This window comes from Phaseolus vulgaris, chromosome 4 (genome assembly GCF_000499845.2).
Source record: "Phaseolus vulgaris cultivar G19833 chromosome 4, P. vulgaris v2.0, whole genome shotgun sequence".
In the NCBI taxonomy this organism is placed as follows: domain Eukaryota; kingdom Viridiplantae; phylum Streptophyta; class Magnoliopsida; order Fabales; family Fabaceae; genus Phaseolus; species Phaseolus vulgaris.
In genome coordinates, this window is record NC_023756.2 from 15,872,439 (window position 1) to 15,889,486 (window position 17,048).

At 35.9% G+C, this 17,048-nt stretch overlaps 4 protein-coding genes across 4 annotated transcripts; all 4 read right to left on the reverse strand.

Moving 5' to 3' along the window:
* Positions 1 to 8,073: 8,073 nt before the first annotated feature.
* On the reverse strand, positions 8,074 to 8,718 carry LOC137836442 (uncharacterized). The gene is made up of 2 exons (XM_068645157.1): positions 8,315 to 8,718; positions 8,074 to 8,217 (listed from the first exon to the last, which is right to left on the reverse strand). The coding sequence occupies exons 1-2, from the start codon at positions 8,654 to 8,656 to the stop codon at positions 8,143 to 8,145; spliced, it is 417 nt and encodes a 138-aa protein (XP_068501258.1). The 5' UTR covers positions 8,657 to 8,718; the 3' UTR covers positions 8,074 to 8,142.
* A 706-nt stretch (positions 8,719 to 9,424) lies between these two features.
* LOC137838355 (uncharacterized) lies at positions 9,425 to 11,147 on the reverse strand. Its single transcript, XM_068647599.1, has 7 exons — positions 11,135 to 11,147; positions 10,550 to 11,047; positions 10,221 to 10,462; positions 9,864 to 10,126; positions 9,742 to 9,820; positions 9,540 to 9,641; positions 9,425 to 9,451 (listed from the first exon to the last, which is right to left on the reverse strand). Exons 1-7 carry the CDS (start codon positions 11,145 to 11,147, stop codon positions 9,425 to 9,427), a joined length of 1,224 nt encoding a protein of 407 aa, XP_068503700.1.
* Positions 11,148 to 11,178: 31 nt separating this feature from the next.
* Positions 11,179 to 13,027, reverse strand: LOC137838356 (uncharacterized). The gene is made up of 4 exons (XM_068647600.1): positions 12,540 to 13,027; positions 12,149 to 12,457; positions 11,951 to 12,056; positions 11,179 to 11,871 (listed from the first exon to the last, which is right to left on the reverse strand). Exons 1-4 carry the CDS (start codon positions 13,025 to 13,027, stop codon positions 11,179 to 11,181), a joined length of 1,596 nt encoding a protein of 531 aa, XP_068503701.1.
* A 148-nt stretch (positions 13,028 to 13,175) lies between these two features.
* On the reverse strand, positions 13,176 to 14,804 carry LOC137838357 (uncharacterized). Its single transcript, XM_068647601.1, has 3 exons — positions 13,781 to 14,804; positions 13,621 to 13,675; positions 13,176 to 13,443 (listed from the first exon to the last, which is right to left on the reverse strand). Exons 1-3 carry the CDS (start codon positions 14,802 to 14,804, stop codon positions 13,176 to 13,178), a joined length of 1,347 nt encoding a protein of 448 aa, XP_068503702.1.
* Between the last annotated feature and the right edge of the window lie 2,244 nt (positions 14,805 to 17,048).

Here is a 17,048-nt window from a genome sequence, read left to right on the forward strand (position 1 = left end):
ATGCTGGAAATCTCACAATCATTCCAAGACTCCTAGCTTACATCATTGCTTGGCAGCTTACTCCAAGAGGAAGCAATCATGCAACTCTCCATGAAGAGGACTTGATTCTGCTGTACTGTATCATGAACCAACTCAAGGTAAATTGGGTGAGTACAATGGTGGAGCATATGCTCAAATCCACAAGGTTACCAGACTATCGTTTTCCATATGCTATTTTTGTGTCAAAGCTAATTGATTACTTTGAAGTTGACACTACAAATGAGAGAAATGACACAATTAAGGCAGCAAGTGAAATAGACAACTCCACTCTCCTCAAGATGGGCTTTCAAAAGGAGGATGACAGCTGGGTATTTAGAAGGAATGTTGCAAACAGAGCTGAAAATGAGGTAGCTGATCCAGCAAATGAAGAAGAAGAAAATGCTGATGGAGTGCAACACATGGATGAATCACCAGTGCACTCTGCTGGGCATGAAGATGTTGCTGCTACAAGTCAAAATGCAATGGTTGCATATGAGGCACATGAGTACAGAGGTGAACCTCTGTCTATGTTTGAAAGACAAGTGCTAAGCAGGCTGGACACACTCACATATGAGCAGAAGGCACACTATGAAATGACTTACGCCAGGTATCAACACTTGGATGACCAACTTGAAGGAGTTCAAGGGCAGCTAGCTGAGCTTTACTACAACGACAATTTGAATTTAATTTGTTTGTCTTTATTCTGCACTGTTTTTTAGTTGATTTTATTGTGGTTTGTAATAGTACTTAATACTGGATTTATAGTTTGAACTGTGATGAATGGCTTGTATGTTTTTATCCCATGTTTATTTCTGTTTGATGAATCCAAAGGGGGAGAAGAACAGCTCACAGAGAATGCTACATGGTACATGGAGGTAGCACAAAAGTCACAACTACTCTATTATGGTTTTATGTCTAAAAATTCTGTGCAGGTTTTGGCAATTAGTCTAGTACAGATTGTGATCATCAAACTATGTTGTGCAAAGGGGATTTGTCTCCATCAAACAGGGGGAGATTGTTGAAAATGGATGAAGCCTCTTCTCTACCTAGTTTTAGTGTGTGTTTGATGTAGAAAATAGCTAGTTTGTTTTGAAGTTTGTAATAGGTTTAGATGATCTTGTATGTAGGCTTGTAATTGTGAAAGGTTGCCTTTTGCTACATGATCTATCCTAGATGCCTAACAAAGCCTAGATCAAGCACATGATGTGGTCAAATGGTTTTTGAAAAGCTTTTAAAAGTGCTCTTAAAAGATTTAAATCAGTACAAAAATAAATCTGTTTTATGGAGAAAGAATCGATTTATTTCTTCTCTGTTAAAAGGCTTTTCTGAAATTCTGTTACATCACAGGTAAAGCTTAGTTTGTTATTTCAGTTAAGCTGAGTTGGCCTGTTTGTTATCTTTTAATCTGTTTCTCTGTGAAAGAACAGGTTTATTCTTTGGTCAGCTGAAAGGTTTTTTGCAAGTTAGTTAGGGCACCAAAGGTACAACTCAGACAGTTATTTTAGTTAGCTGAGTTGGCAGTTTTCACAAAATAAATCTGTTAAGTTCAAAACTGAATCTGTTGTTTTCATAACAGCTTTTCAACTGTTTTTTTAAAAGAAGTTAGAAACTGTTTTCTATAAAAAGAAAAGCCTCTCTCACATGAAAGGGTGCTGAGCAATTACGTTTTTGACAGAGATCAAACACTTTCTATGTGAGAAGAAGGATTGAAAAGGATTTTTGAAAGGTTTTCCAAAGCGATCTTCAAGTGTGCTTTTTCTAGGAAACCTTTGATCTTGGTGAAGGTGCTGGTGCAGTTATGCAGGAAATTGAACTACTGGTTTTGAGTTCTTGCATCTTCTTTTCAGGTGTAATCTTTCCTTTATTCTGGTTTGGAAAGTTGTAAGTGTTAGTCACTCCTTGATAGGGTTTCTTGGAGTGCAAGGTGTGCTGAAATAGGGTTTTTCAGCATTGGTTGTATTGTTCTTGTAGTGTTCAAGAACTGCTGTGATTGTAAGTGATTGGTAATGTTTTTAGTGGATTCCACCTTGGGGTAAGGTGAAACTGGACGTAGCTCTGTATGAGTGAACCAGTATAAAAACTTGTATGCTTTTTCTTCTCATCCCTGCGCTCATTTTTGGTTTTACTTAATTATGTCAAGAACTAAATCTGTTCTTTTGAAATTGAATCTGTTAATTCTGGGTTTAAGTAAAAGCTGTTCTTCCTGATTTGTTAAATCTCTCTAATCACAAACAAGGCAGTTGTATATGATGTTGTAAGTGATCTGTGAACAAACAATCTATTCATTAAAATCCGAGAAAGAGTCAGTCTCCTTAAAACCTTGTGTTGAGTGAATTTGTTTGATTTCTAAACATAGTTGTATCCTTCATACTCATAATATCTAGCTAATTTGATTCTGTTATAACCCTCTGTTGATCACAATTTTAATTTGAACAAATTCAAATTGTGCTAGACTGCTCTGAAGAATCAATCTATTTCATGTAAAAACAATCTGTTCTTTTTGCCTCTGATATTCTGAAAATTGTGTGTTCTTGCGAAAATTTTGTAAGCTCAATTCACCCCTCCCCTCTTGAACTTAGACACTAATAGACCCAACACATTCAACATATGAATACATGAGTTAGGCCTCCCTATTTATAGATTTAGGAGACTTGGAAAAGAAGAAAAGAGGGTAAAATGGGATAAGGGAAAAAAGTGGGCAGCCATAGGGTTTGACTAAGTCAATCCTGTATTCTAGGCTTATCCTTCTAGAAACTAGGTCAAAATGCCTCCAAATGGAGTAGGAACAAGCCAATTTTTTTCTACCTTATTTCTACCATTTGGACCCCTCATTTGAGCCCAATTTATTTACAACATTTTCTAAATATTTAAGAAGGCTAATAGGAAGAACTTCAAGTGCTCTGGACCTTGTCCATTTCTCCTATTGATGAGGTCTTCCTTTACTTGTTGAGATGACCCTTCATAGTTGGCATTCTTGGTCATCTTCTTTTGGACTTGTTTTTGGAGTCTTTATGGGTTTACCTCACTCAGTTTGATCCCAATGACTTCATGTGGGTCCTTTCAGTTAATGGATCCTCCAACCAAGAGGGAAGTGGAACTGGGGTCATTTTAGAGGGACTAAACGGGCTGTTAATCGAGCAGACCTTGAGGATCACGTTTAAGGCGAGCAACAATAAAGTTGAGTTTGAGGCCTTGATAGCAGGAATGTTGCCAGCCAAGGAATTGAGAGCTCAGAGTTTGTTGGTGAAGATTGACTTGTAGCTTGTCACTGGGCAAGTCACGGGTGAGTATTAGGCCAATGATCCGAGCTAGCCTCATATCTCAGGTACGTAACGATCTTGAAAGCAGCCTTTTCTACATTCACGTTCCCAGAGAGCAAAACTCTTAAGCAGACCTGCTGTCTAAATTGGCTAGTTCTGGGAAGGGAGGTCAGTAATCTAGGAGACATCAAAGTCGCCCAGGAGAGTTGAAGGAGGACTAACCGAAGTCGGCAACGTGGAGATCTTAGGGACAACTTAGGAAATGGGATAAGGCATCGGTTGATGACTCGGGAAACCATGAAAGTCCCAAGAATAACAACTTACGGGTTATTGGGGGATGAATTTCTTGAGGTTTTGCAGGTCGACACCAGAGAGACTTGGATAACACCTTACAAGTGTTACCTTGCTGATGGGTTATTTCCTGTCGAGTCTATGGAGGCCAAGATGGTTAAGAGGAATGCAGGGTGGTACACCCTGATAGATGAAAATCTTTTCTGTTACGGTTATACCCACCCAATCCTCACATGTGTAAGTGGACATTAGTGATCCGCATAATGGTCGAGCTCCATGAGGGCATTTGCGGTAGTCACATAGGAGGACAAACTCTCTCGTTGAAGGCCATCCGAGCTGGGTATTATTGGCCGACCATGAAGGAGGATTGAGTGAAATATGCACAACGTTGCGAGCAATTTCAGAAGCACACTAATTCGCACCACGCGTTAGCCGAGGAGTTGCGGTCCATTTATAGCCCATGACCCTTCCATACATGGGGAATAGACATTTTAGGTCCTTTCCCTTTGGCGATACGTCAGATGAAATATCTTATTGTGGCCATTGAATACTTCACCAAGTGGGTTGAAGCTGAGCCAGTGACACATATAACTGCTCACAAGGTACAACACTTTGTGTGGAAGAACATTGTGTGTCTTTTTGGGATTCCGAGGCACCTAGTGTTCGACAATGGAACCCAATTTGCTAGTCAACAATTGGGTAAGCTATGCTCGGAGCTCGGGATAAAGCAGATATACGTCTCGGTAGAACACCCCCAGACGAATGGTCAGGTTGAATCAACTAACAGATTCCTACTGAGAGGGTTGAAAAGGAGGCTAGAAAAGGCAAAGGGAACTTGGTCATAAGAAGTTCCCAGAATTCTGTGGGCCTATCACACCACCCTTCAGTCAACAACTAAAGAAACACCCTTCAGTTTGGTATATGGATCAGATGCCATGATACCAGCAGAAATACAAGAGAACTCTCCTTGGTTCCAAAGCTTCATTGTTGAGGAATCTAACAAAGGAAGGAAGGTGAACCTAGACTTGTTAAACAAGGTGCATGAACATGCCCGTATTAACTCAGAGGCTTTAATGAGAAAGGTGGAGCTGAGGCAAAAGACCAAGACGAGACCTCGGCAATTCAAGGTTGCCGACTTGGTGATGGGAAAGGCTCATCCCTACTAGTTAGAAAACAAGTTATCTCCAAAGTGGATTGGTCTATTTCGCATAGTTGAGGTGGTCGGGAATGGAGCGTATAGGCTGGAAACCCTAGAGGGGGAGCCATTCCTCGAACGTGGATCGTGGCAAACTACAAGTTTTACTTCAGTTAAGATATTTTGTTTTAATGCTTTCTTTTTTAACAATGTGATGATTAAGGTGATGCTTTTTTTTCCCTTAAAGGGGTTTTCTAATGAGGTCATCCAGTGATAAATTTGTTCTTGAAAGATGGTGCATTAGTTCTGTTGATTTATTTGAGTTAGCACCTGATATGTCGCCCTAGCTCGGTGTCAGTACAACTATCTGAGCATAAGCGCCCTATGAGACTAGTTTGTCTAGTGATTCCCTTGATCTAAGTCTCAAGTAAGACAACCTAGCTCGGTGTTAGTACGACTACCTGAGTATAGGCGCCCTGCACGTAAATTGGTTATCTAGTGTCAAGTAAGACGACTTAGCTTGATGTCAGTACAACTACCTGAGTATAAGCGCCATGCGTGTAAATTGGTTATCTAGTGTCAGGTAAGATGACCTAGCTCAATGTCAGTACGACTACCTGAGTACGGGTGCCTGCACGTAAATTGGTTATCTAGTGTCAGGTAAGACAACTTAGCTCAGTGTTAGTACAAATACCCGAGTATCGACACCATGTGCGTAAAATTGATGTAAAGGAAGTATTTGGCAAGGTAAGAGACCCTAACTCGGTGTAAGAATGACTACCCGAGTACAAGCGCTCTGCAAACTAATTTGTTATGGCTAAATCGTTTGATTCGATGTAAGGTAAGGCGACCTAACTCGGCGTAAGAGCGACTACCCAAGTATAGGCGTTTTGTGATTTGGTTTGTTATGAGTAGAGTCATTCACACCTGGTAAGACGTCTTAGCTCGAAGTAAGTCAAGTCGTCTGCGTGCAGACGCCCTGTAGTGGTGAGTTTGTTAGATTTGGTACATGGTAAGTCGGGTTAACTCGGTGTGTGAACGATCACCTGAGTTTAGGCGCTCTGTGAAATGATTAAATGATACGTAGTTGAATCCTTCGATTATATATGTGAATAAGGCGGCTGAGCTTAGAGCAAGTATGATTATCCGAGCAGGCGCTCTGCGCAACAATGCTAATAAAAGTCATGATAGGCAGCCTCTGGCCCAGTTTGTGAAGCAAAGTTGTGCAAGTCCAGATTGAGTATATGCCCATTTTAGTTATGGGTTTGTGGTTCATCGAAAGATTAGTTCTCTGTTAAGTGGAAATTCTATGATTTTTCATACTTAGCCTCGCCTAAGTTAGATTTTCGTTATCTTATTACTTCATGTCCAGGATGTAGAGATGAATTAGTATGAGTAATGAGGTATTCATATGTGTAATTATAATAGTTGTGTAAAGGCATTTACAATAAGGCAAGAAAGTTATTATTTTGATACTCAAAGCTAGCAAAAGCTCACTATATGGTGTGGGTTAAGATAAGTTAAGGAGTAAGGCATGCATTAGCAAAGATCCCCAAAATCACTATGCATAAGAAAGTACGAAAGTGTTGATATATATAAAGTGTTCAAACTATTAAAGTGTTAAGAGAATTTAATATATTACAGATCATAAAATGTTTAAGTTAATCATCTGCCATCAACATTTCATTAAAATTAAGCTATGTTAAAAAAAATATTGAATAAAGTAAAAATAATTATAATTATTTATATTTGAAAATAAAAAAAGTATGATTTCTTATAAATATAAACGGGGGAAGTACTGATATTCTCCTCTACGTACGAATGATTGGATTTAATGCATTTAACGTAAAAGCGTTGTTGTGTAAAGTGGTTATTGAATGGCACGAAAAAGAAAGAGCGAGTAAAAAGAAAATAAAGCTATATATACTTTCTCCAAAATAGTGGCGAGAATATGATTGAAAGTGATATTAATAGCAAGATTGGAAAATAAAGTTATACTTTATCCGGATCTTTTGATGTAGATATAATTAACTATAACTAAATCTACAATCACCAAACTAAAAAAATAAAAGAAAGAGAAAAGAAAAGTTAACATATGCTAAAAAGAGGACATCAATAGCAAAATAATACAGAGGAAAAGGTAAAAGAAAAAAAAATAATCCTTCTTCAATCAGATTTACCATAAATTTTAAATATTATATTTCAATTAGAGATAATAATACATGAATAAATGGAAACTTTATTTTATAAACTAATTTTATAAAATTAAATTAAATTTAAAACTCATTTACTCTTTCATGCACATTTCTATACTTGAATATTTCATACATTATGAAAATTTTATATTTATAGTAACTTTGTTTTATTTTATACTTCTAATAACTTTGTTTTCAAATTTTATAGAACTTTAAAATATTAGCACATTTCTATACTTGAATATTTCATACATTATGAAAATTTTATATTTATAGTAACTTTGTTTTATTTTATACTTCTAATAACTTTGTTTTCAAATTTTATAGAACTTTAAAATATTAGCACATTTCTAGTAACCTTTTTTTATTATTTTATATTTCTAATAACCTTCTTTTCAAATTTTATTGAACTATAAAATATTAGCACGAGGAGGCATAACAAAACAATAAGAAAGGAGAGTAATTACCTACACATATATTATCCTGTCCTTTTCTTATGAATTTTTAGCAACACCGAGTTCATAAATAAAAGAATTTTTTAAGTTGACACTACAAAAAAACGTGTATAATGCGGCGGTTATTTTCGTAAAAATTGGCGTTTTTAACCGCCGCATTATACGTCTGTGGCGGTATTGCGTACCGCCAGAATTCTTGCCGCCACAAAGTTTAATGTGGCGGTCAAATGAGAACCGTTGTAGCAGACGCCATAGTATTCATTGTATAATGTGGCGGTTTTAAGCGTGCAATTGACGTCAGTTATAAATGTCGTAATTTTAAAATTGGGTAAACCAATTCTTACGTAAATAGTGGCAGTTTTAACCGCCACTTTATAACTGTAATAATTCGAATATTAAATATTTAATTTTATTTTTAATATTTATAATAATTTATTTAATTCTATTTTATAATTTGATTTCATAATATTATTTAATTTGATATTATAATTAAACTTTAATTTTATTTTTAATACTTATAATAATTTATTTAATTCTATTTTATAATTTGATTTTATAATATTAATTAATTTGATATTATGTTTCATAATATATATGATTAAGTTATAACATAAACTAATTTCATAATATATTTAAAATTGAGAAATATAATAATCAAAAGATGAGTTCATTCATTCATTGAAATAACAAAGTTGATAATGTCAAACTAATCCAAACAACAAGTAAATTAAATTGTCAAAATGTAAATTGTTTCATTTTCTAAACATATTACAAGTAAATTCTCAATCCTAGTTTGTCTTACTCCCTCCACTTGATCTTATATTCTGGTTTGGTGATGGAGCACCACTAGCAACATCCGGTGCCTGGAATAAGTTAAAATATGTTTAAAATTAATTGACAATTTTTAAAAAATAAATGAAAACAATATTATAATAAAATTTTAAGTATAGTAATTTATACCTCATTAATAGATGCTTGTACCAAATTTGCTGCCATTGCAGCAAAATGTTCCGGCACGTCTGGTCTAGAAGCAATGTAGGCTAGCATAGTATGCATTTGGCTCCTTACAACTGCAAGTTCAGTTGCCATCTTTTCTACCTTTTCTTCAACATTTGTTGAAGACCCACCACTAGAGGAACCATTATTCATATTGCTTACCCTTGTTGTGGATTTCTTGAAAGCAAGGGTAGGACAAGCTCCATATGAAAGTCCTCTGACCCTCCCTGGATGCTCCTTTCCAAAAATGACACCAACAGGATCATTTGGAGATATATGTGATGCAGTTTCTGGATTTTCCAGCATTAACTCATCAATTTTATCCTACATAAAAATGGAAGCAACCAACTTTAATGTTCGTCTTCCCAAAACAGTCCAAGACAGTATCCAAAATAGCCCAAAACAATCCAAAACAGTCCAAAACAATATATACCCATGGTAGAGACAATATGTTCCCAAAACAGTCCAAGGAAGTATCCAAAATAGGCCAAAACAATCCAAAATAGTCTAAAACAATATATATCCATGATAGAGACAATATGTTCCCAAAACAATCCAAAACAGTTCAAGACAATATATACTCATGGTAGAGACAAAGTGTTCCCAAAACAATCGAAAACAATTCAAGACAGTATCCAAAATAGCTCAAAACAGTCCAAAATAGTCCAAAACAATATATAGCCATAATAGAGACAATATGTTCCCAAAACAATCCAAAATAGTTCAAGACAGTATCCAAAATAGCCTAAAACAATTCAAAACAGTCCAAAACAATATATACTCATGGTAGAGACAAAGTGTTCCCAAAACAATCGAAAACAATTCAAGACAGTATCCAAAATAGCTCAAAACAGTCCAAAATAGTATATACTCATGGCAGACACAATATGTTCCCAAAACAGTTCAAGACAGTATCCAAAATAGCCCAAAACAATCCAAAACAGTCCAAAACAATATATACCCATGGTAGAGACAATATGTTCCTAAAACAGTCCAAGACAGTGTCAAAAATAACCCAAAACAGTCTAAGACAGTATCTAAAATAGTCCAAAATAGTCTAAAACAATATCCAAATCAGTATCCAAATCCAAAATAGTATGTCTAAAAAATAGTATATACAGAAAACAATTACTCTGTTCAACATAAAGAAGAAAATGAGAGGTTCAAAACTGATATAATTAGAAGTTACCCCAATCTCCATAGCTTCATCATTAACATACGTGTCATTCTTCCTCTTGTGTGTGATCTTCCACATCTCAGCTCGGCCAATGTTCCTACCAGTCTCAATTTTCTATACATTCCAAAAAGGATAATATAATTACAAAAATACATAATATATTATAAATCAAAATATATGCCAAATTCACAAAGCTACATATATGTAAATATACCAGATTATCCCTCCTTCTTGACAATGCCATAGCTCCACCAGTGTGAGGAATAGTTTGTTTCTTTCTTATCTCTCTATTCCTGTTACACAGTTTCTACACAATAAAATGAAATCAGTTTTTGCAAATTTAAAATCAAGTTGAGTGAGAAATATATGAAATGAAAAGTATGTACCACTGTGGAAGGCTTGAGACGATAATCCACAAATATAGCCCACTGCTCCATGTTAAGACCATCTGGAACATTCTTTATCAAGTCATTTCTGCTTAACACTGGGTCATAGAATTCATTCCAGAGCTTGCATCTATACTCCCTCCACAATTTGCCAATTTTGAACATAACATCTCTCTTAGCGAGATCTTCATTTACCATGAAGCAAAAACGACTCTTCAAATAATACAATTGTTAGTCCACATATATATTCAAAAACTGAAATAAGAATGTACATATTTAATGTTTTATTGAATGTAGGGTCAATTACCTTCAGTGCACTCTCCCATATAGTATCCTTGTAAGTATCAGGCACAGATGACCAACTTTCAAAACTTATAGGCAACAATATATGATTTGCTGCTAGCTGTCCACAAACTCCAGCAAGCAAACCACATGCTTCTCCAATGGGTTGAAAGTTATCATCATAGTTGACAACCACACGTGTTCCAATGGGCAAATTATGAGCATCCCTAACCTTGAGCTTCGTTTTCTGAGTAACTCCATGCTCATCTATAAAGTATAATACATTAAGGTATCTGCAATGAAAGTAATTAAATGAAAAAGAAAAACACAACAACAAAATTAACATATGTTTACCTATAGTATCAACAAACCAATAGTGGTTTGAATGTCTGCCTTTTTTTGGTGCCACCCTTTCTGCTTCAGATTCTAATGTATGCGGTTGTGCAGATTGAGGGGTATGTGGTTGTGTAGACTCGAATGTATGTGGCAGTGTAGACTCAGATGTATGTGGTAGTGCAGAGTCAGATGTGTGTGGTTGTGCATACTCAGATGTGCCTTCAGGTTGTGCAGATTGTGAGATTGGTGGTTGAGTAGACTCAGTTTGTGGTAGCGCTGCTGATTCAAAAGTAGGTTGTAAATCTCGTGGTTGTGCAGATTTTGAGATTTGTGGTGGTGTATGTCCAGATGCTTGTGGTAATGGAGATCCAATATGTGGTTGACCAGATTTAGTTATTTGTTGACGTGTAGTTTGAGGCGTGTCATTAAGTTGAACATAGTTCCTCACAGATGTGTCTGAACTATGTCCACCAATTGCCTTAAGCAAGTTCTTAATCCTCTTAGGTTTAGGCATATCTGCACATAAAAAGGAAAGAATAAAATACAAAAACAAGATATAACAATGCATATCAAAGTACATAATTAAATAGATGTGCAACTAACAATAACCATACATGTGCAGTTTTATTAACAGACCAAGCTTATTATTACTCTGACATTGAGTCATTTTCATGAAGTTCGTGATCATTGTTGTCCTCGTTTAATAATTCATCATCTTCATCATCCCTAAACAATGGCAAATGTTCAGACTCGCTGAAAAAATGGTTTAAATCTTGTTGTGGACATGGTTCCAGTTCACAAACTTCATTATCTCCTTCTCCCATATCATACAAGTCTCGTGGTTTCAAGTGGACGACAATTTTCCAATCCTTGTTAACTTCATCATTAACATAATATACCATTTCAGCTTGTGAAGCTTCAATATATGGATCATGCTCCTCACGATCTCCCATGTGAATTAATCTTGAAAAATTAATAGAAGTAAAACCCCACGGATCCTTTCTAAGCCCCCTATCTCTTGTGGTGTCAGCCCATTTACATTTGAACAATGTCACTTTAAAACGACCATAGTAATTAAGCTCAATTATATCTTCTAATTTTCCATAGTATGCCAAATCCGCTTCCCTAATGTTTTGATCAGCCATACTTGCAACACATGATGTTGATGAAGTTAAGTAAACTCCACTATTTTGGGTTTTTAACCCATGTTCTCGACTTTCGGTCCTAAACTTGAATCCATTTACATTGAAGGCAGAAAATCTTCTAGCATGTGGAGTCAAACCTTGAGATAGATACTTAAGATCATTTGACACTGTACTTGAAATGTCTGGGTTATTAATCTACAAAAATAAGGATTAAATGTGTGAACATATGTTACAAACTTTAATAAAAACAAATATAAAAACAGTTTCTACGTACCCTTTGAGGAAACCAATTCATGAAATCCTTATTAACAATCCTTTCTATCTCTATATTTGAAATTCTTCTCCCTCTAAACCTCCTTTGCAAATGACTTTTAAATTCCCTAAGAAAATAATCATAACCAATGTGTTACTAATGATTCCATTAAGAACACATTTTGAATATAATTAAATTTATAGTTGTGTTAACACTCACTGAATGAAAGGGGTAACTTCAGGGCAATTAAATAACACATATCGATGTGCTTGAGTTCTTTGCATGGTTGACAACTCAAAAGTTGAAGAGGCACTTACTACTCTACCAATTGGTGGGAAAATGGTACTCAATTGTGGCATATTTGTATTACAAGAATCATCCACACGTGAAGGCCTGTTACTTCTTGTCTCAACCCCTTCCATATATTCAGAGGTAAAGGTCAGAACCTCTTCAGCTAGGTATCCTTCGGCAATGGAACCTTCAGGTTGTGCCTTGTTTCGAACATATGATTTTAAATGTCCCAAATACCTATAAAATAATTTTTCAATTAGGATAATCAGATATGAAGCTTAAAAAAACTTCAAAATCTATGTGTGCCAAAAACATTTACCTTTCTATGGGATACATCCAACGATAATGAACCGGGCCTCCAAGTTTGGCCTCACCAACTAAGTGACAAGTTAAGTGCACCATAACTGTAAAAAAGGTAGGAGGGAACAACATTTCCATGTGGAAAAGAGTTTCAATGATGCGGGACTGAAGTTTATCAAGTTCGGTTTGGCTTAAACTTTTGCCACATAATTGTCGAAAAAATGAACATAGTTCTACTATCACTGTAGTCACATTGTTTGGTAAAACATTACGTATGGCAATGGGTAGTAAATGTTCCATAAGAATATGACAATCATGACTCTTAAGGCCAAAAATCTTTCCAGCTTTCAAATCAATACACCTTGAAATATTACTCGAGTATCCATCTGGCATTTTCACATCTTTCAGTGTTTGTAAAAACGTTTTTTTCTTTGGTTTTGACAATGAAAACACACTTGGCCGAAATCTTCCTCTTTCATCTGGCCAAAGTTCATTCCTTATACCCATTTCTTTAAGTACCTTTCGGGCTTTTAAATTATCTTTTGATTTCTTAGGGTCATTGAGTAATGTATACAAAACATTGTCACAAACATTTTTTTCAATATGCATGACATCTAGACAATGGTGTAACAAGTTCGTCTCCCAATAAGGAAGATCAAAAAATATACTTCTCTTTTTTCCATTGTTCTGCTCCAACAACTTCAAGAACATTCTTTCCCCGACCCCTTTTACTTGTATCAGTAGGTTCTAATGGTTTTCCAAATGTAACATTGATACCCTCAACTTGTTTAAATATGTCTGACCCTGACAAATGTTCTGGTGCTTCCCTTAGTTCAGTTCTTCCGTCAAAAAGAGAATGACTCAATCTGAATCTATGTTCTTTATGTAAAAATCGACGGTGTCCCATAAAGCTGTATTTGCCCCTATACAACAAAGAAGACTCAGTGTCAAAGTTACAAGTTGGGCAAGCAAGACCAGTGTGCGTGTTCCATCTAGATAAATTGCCTAGGCCAGGGAAGTCACTAATTGTCCACAACAAAGCCGCTCACAATGTAAACATTTCTTTTTTCGAATAATCAAAAGTTTGCACTCCATCGAACCAGAGCTCCTTTAATTCTTTTATGAGTGGTTGTAAGTATACATCAATGTCGTTTCCTGTCATTTGTTTTCCAGGAATTATCATGGATAGGATAAAAGAGGTTTGCTTCATACACTCTCAAGGAGGACGATTGTATGGGATGAGGACTACTGGCCATATACTATAGCTTGTACTCATGGTTCCGAAAGGGTTGAAGCCATCACTAGCTAAGCCCAGTCGTACATTTCGAGGATCATTTGCAAATTCTGGATGTAATACATCAAATGCTTTCCAAGCCTCGGAATCTCTAGGATGCCTCATCAACCCATCCTGGTTATCCTCTGATGCATGCCATGTCATAGATTCAGTTGTCTTAGAACTCATAAACAATCGTTGCAATCTTGACTTCAATGGAAAGTAACGCAAGATCTTTGCATATTGTTTCTTATCTTTATCTTTCCACTTAGACATTTTGCACCGTTTACATTCTTCTAAGCTTTCATTCTCTTCACCCCAATATAGCATGCAATCTTTTGGACAAGCTGGTATTTTGACATAATTAAGACCAAGTTTGTTAATCACATTCTTGGCCTCATAAAATGAGTTAGGAAACTTAGCATGTTCAAATGCGTCCTTTAGCAAGTTTAGAATCATGGTCATTGCTTTATCACTCATTCTACACATGCATTTTATATGATACAACTTCAACATGAATGATAACTTTGAATACTTGGTACAACCTTCATATAGTGGTTCATTATTGTCCTTCAACAACGCATCAAAGTTTGTATTTCCTTCACCATGCAACATATCATCTTGTACACCATCATCTTGAGTACCCTCATCAATGTGATCATCGTGGTGCCCCACAAACCCAAATGCATCGTTCAACATGTCTTCCATTGGATTATGAGATTCTATGACATCTTCAATGACATGCGCACTTGGAACAACCACAGACTCATTTCCACTTAGTCCTTCACCGTGCATATACCAAGTTTGGTAGTTTTGAGGAAAAGTGCTACATGTTAAGTGTTCTTGAACTACATCCCTTATTTGCCACTTATTGAAACCACACTTTGAACACGGACACTTTATGACAAGACCATTAGCATGTCCAAATGCAAATTCCAAAAATTCATTCAAACCATTTGCATATTCAATGGTGTTTCGTGGTTTAGAAATCCAACTTTTATCAATTGGCATGACTACAAAACAAAACACCATAACAAAAAATTACTTACATAAATGTGTTAACTACATAAAATAGTTAATCAGAACCTACATTTACCAAACTAGCTTTTGGTAAATTTTATGGGTCACACAAACAAAATTTTAATTATACAACCAATCTATACGCTTCAAAACCAATTTGCAAGTTGGTTTGGATCAATTGTTGTCTCTATGAATTTCTTAATCATTCTATAAATAATCATTATCAAATAACCATTATCATTCTATAAGCTAACACAATGCAATCAAAATTTAAGTACGTGCAGGTCATCTTCAAATTAATGAAACTAAGTCTGTAAAGGCTAATATATAATAAAAGTTGAAGTAAGACATGAACCCTTGCTTTTTGTAGTTAACCATTCATATAAAAACCGACTCATGCTTAAGTAGAATAAAAATAAATGGCTAAACCTGTAATAAATTCCTGGGGTTGAACCTGAATTTGCAATATTATCCGGGAACAGTATGGTGTAAGAAATAAAATAGACCTGCAAGAAAACAAAAAAAAATAACACATTACTCATTGGAAAATACATAAAAATAACCTTTAAGATATAATTTTTAAACAATGCAGACATACAAGAACAAGTTGAGATAATTCATTTTATAGAGTTCAATGGTGTCAATTGATCCAAATAAAATACTATGAATAATTTCTATTCTGCCTCTACAATTTCTGCTATGAATAATTTGAAACAGCTGGGGTTGAGGTTTCGCTTTCTTGGTGGTACGGTAGTAGTTTTTTTGATGATGTTTCTTTGCTTCCTTAAAGCTACAACAGGCAGCAAAGGGTGTGGTTTTTAAGTAGTGAATGGCAAAGAGGATCTGCAGGTAGGGGTTTTTTCTCTGGGCCCTGGTAAGTTTTTTTCCGGTCTTATGCATGGCAGACAACAAATGCTATAATGGTTTCTGTTGTGGGAGGGCCTGGAGGTGTGCATATGGTTATGAGGGGCATTGGATAAATGGGAGGTGTTCTCTTACGGCTCAGGCTCAAACAATAGGAAGCAAGTGTAATAACTAGTACTTAATGGGGTGGTTTTTTGTTTTCAGCTGCTTTTTTAAGCATTGGACTTCTCTGTTGGCAGATTTCTCCCCTTGGTGGATGATTAATCCTTATGTGGAAATGTTGAGTAAGTTTGGTAAGGGTTGGTGGCAGGAGTAGTATCACTAGTGGTTATATCTAGCTACACTTATGGGAAGTTTATTCTCTTTTTTGTGGTCATAATCTTTTGAGCATGCTGGTTTTTACAGGAAAAGCCTTGATCAGGGAAATAAAAGTGCTAGCACACAATCACCCTGTGCCTGCTGTCAAAAACGTTGTGTGCAGGTTTTTTCTGCATAATTTTAGCAGCAACCTTGGTATTTTCTCACTTTCTTAGCTTTTCTTCACCCAAATTCTATCTTAAAGGATCCAATCAATAATCCATAACTCACATTCATGTTCCCTTCATGTTCCTATACTGCTTTGGGACCAAACCCAACACAAAAAAACCAATGGATCACTGTCACTGTTTAAGCAAATTCTCGTGAAGCAACTTATCACATGCACAGAAAAAAAGTCATTGCTTCCAAGTTGTTTACATCTAGTTTATTCATAAATTTATTTGATGGAGCATTTGATGGGCATATACTTTTATCAAAGCATAAAACTGATTGATTCTTCCACAGGAATATTACGGGCCTCTTCCTTTTACCCCGATCATTACCAACCCAATAACCTACACATATGGTGTAAAGAAACTATTGTTTAAGGTCCCCTCAATACCACAATTCAGCACTCATTATGTTACTTGTGCAGTAAAACCAAGTATAATAAAAATGATGGTGGCAACGTCTAAGAATTTGAATCCAAAGCTGAACCTCCCTTCCACACTCTAGTTTACTGATATGTAGTGACTTCACATTCTTCATCTTCCATGACCCTGCATGAACCAGCAACGGTTGTTGACATCCAATATACCTTACATGGCCACCTGCAGGGTTCATTAACAATGTTCCATTCCTTATTTCATCTGCATACCCAACACAAACGCTCTACACCCTTGCTACCATTCTTTCAACCATACTTCCATTCTGTTTCCATTCTTCTATATTCTACATTCCAGCAGCAGACCACAATTTGATTTGTGTACTTCTACATTCCAACGTATACACACCAACAAATTGAATGATTAAAACAAAATTTCTGCAACCAAATTCAAGATCCTTTCTCCATGT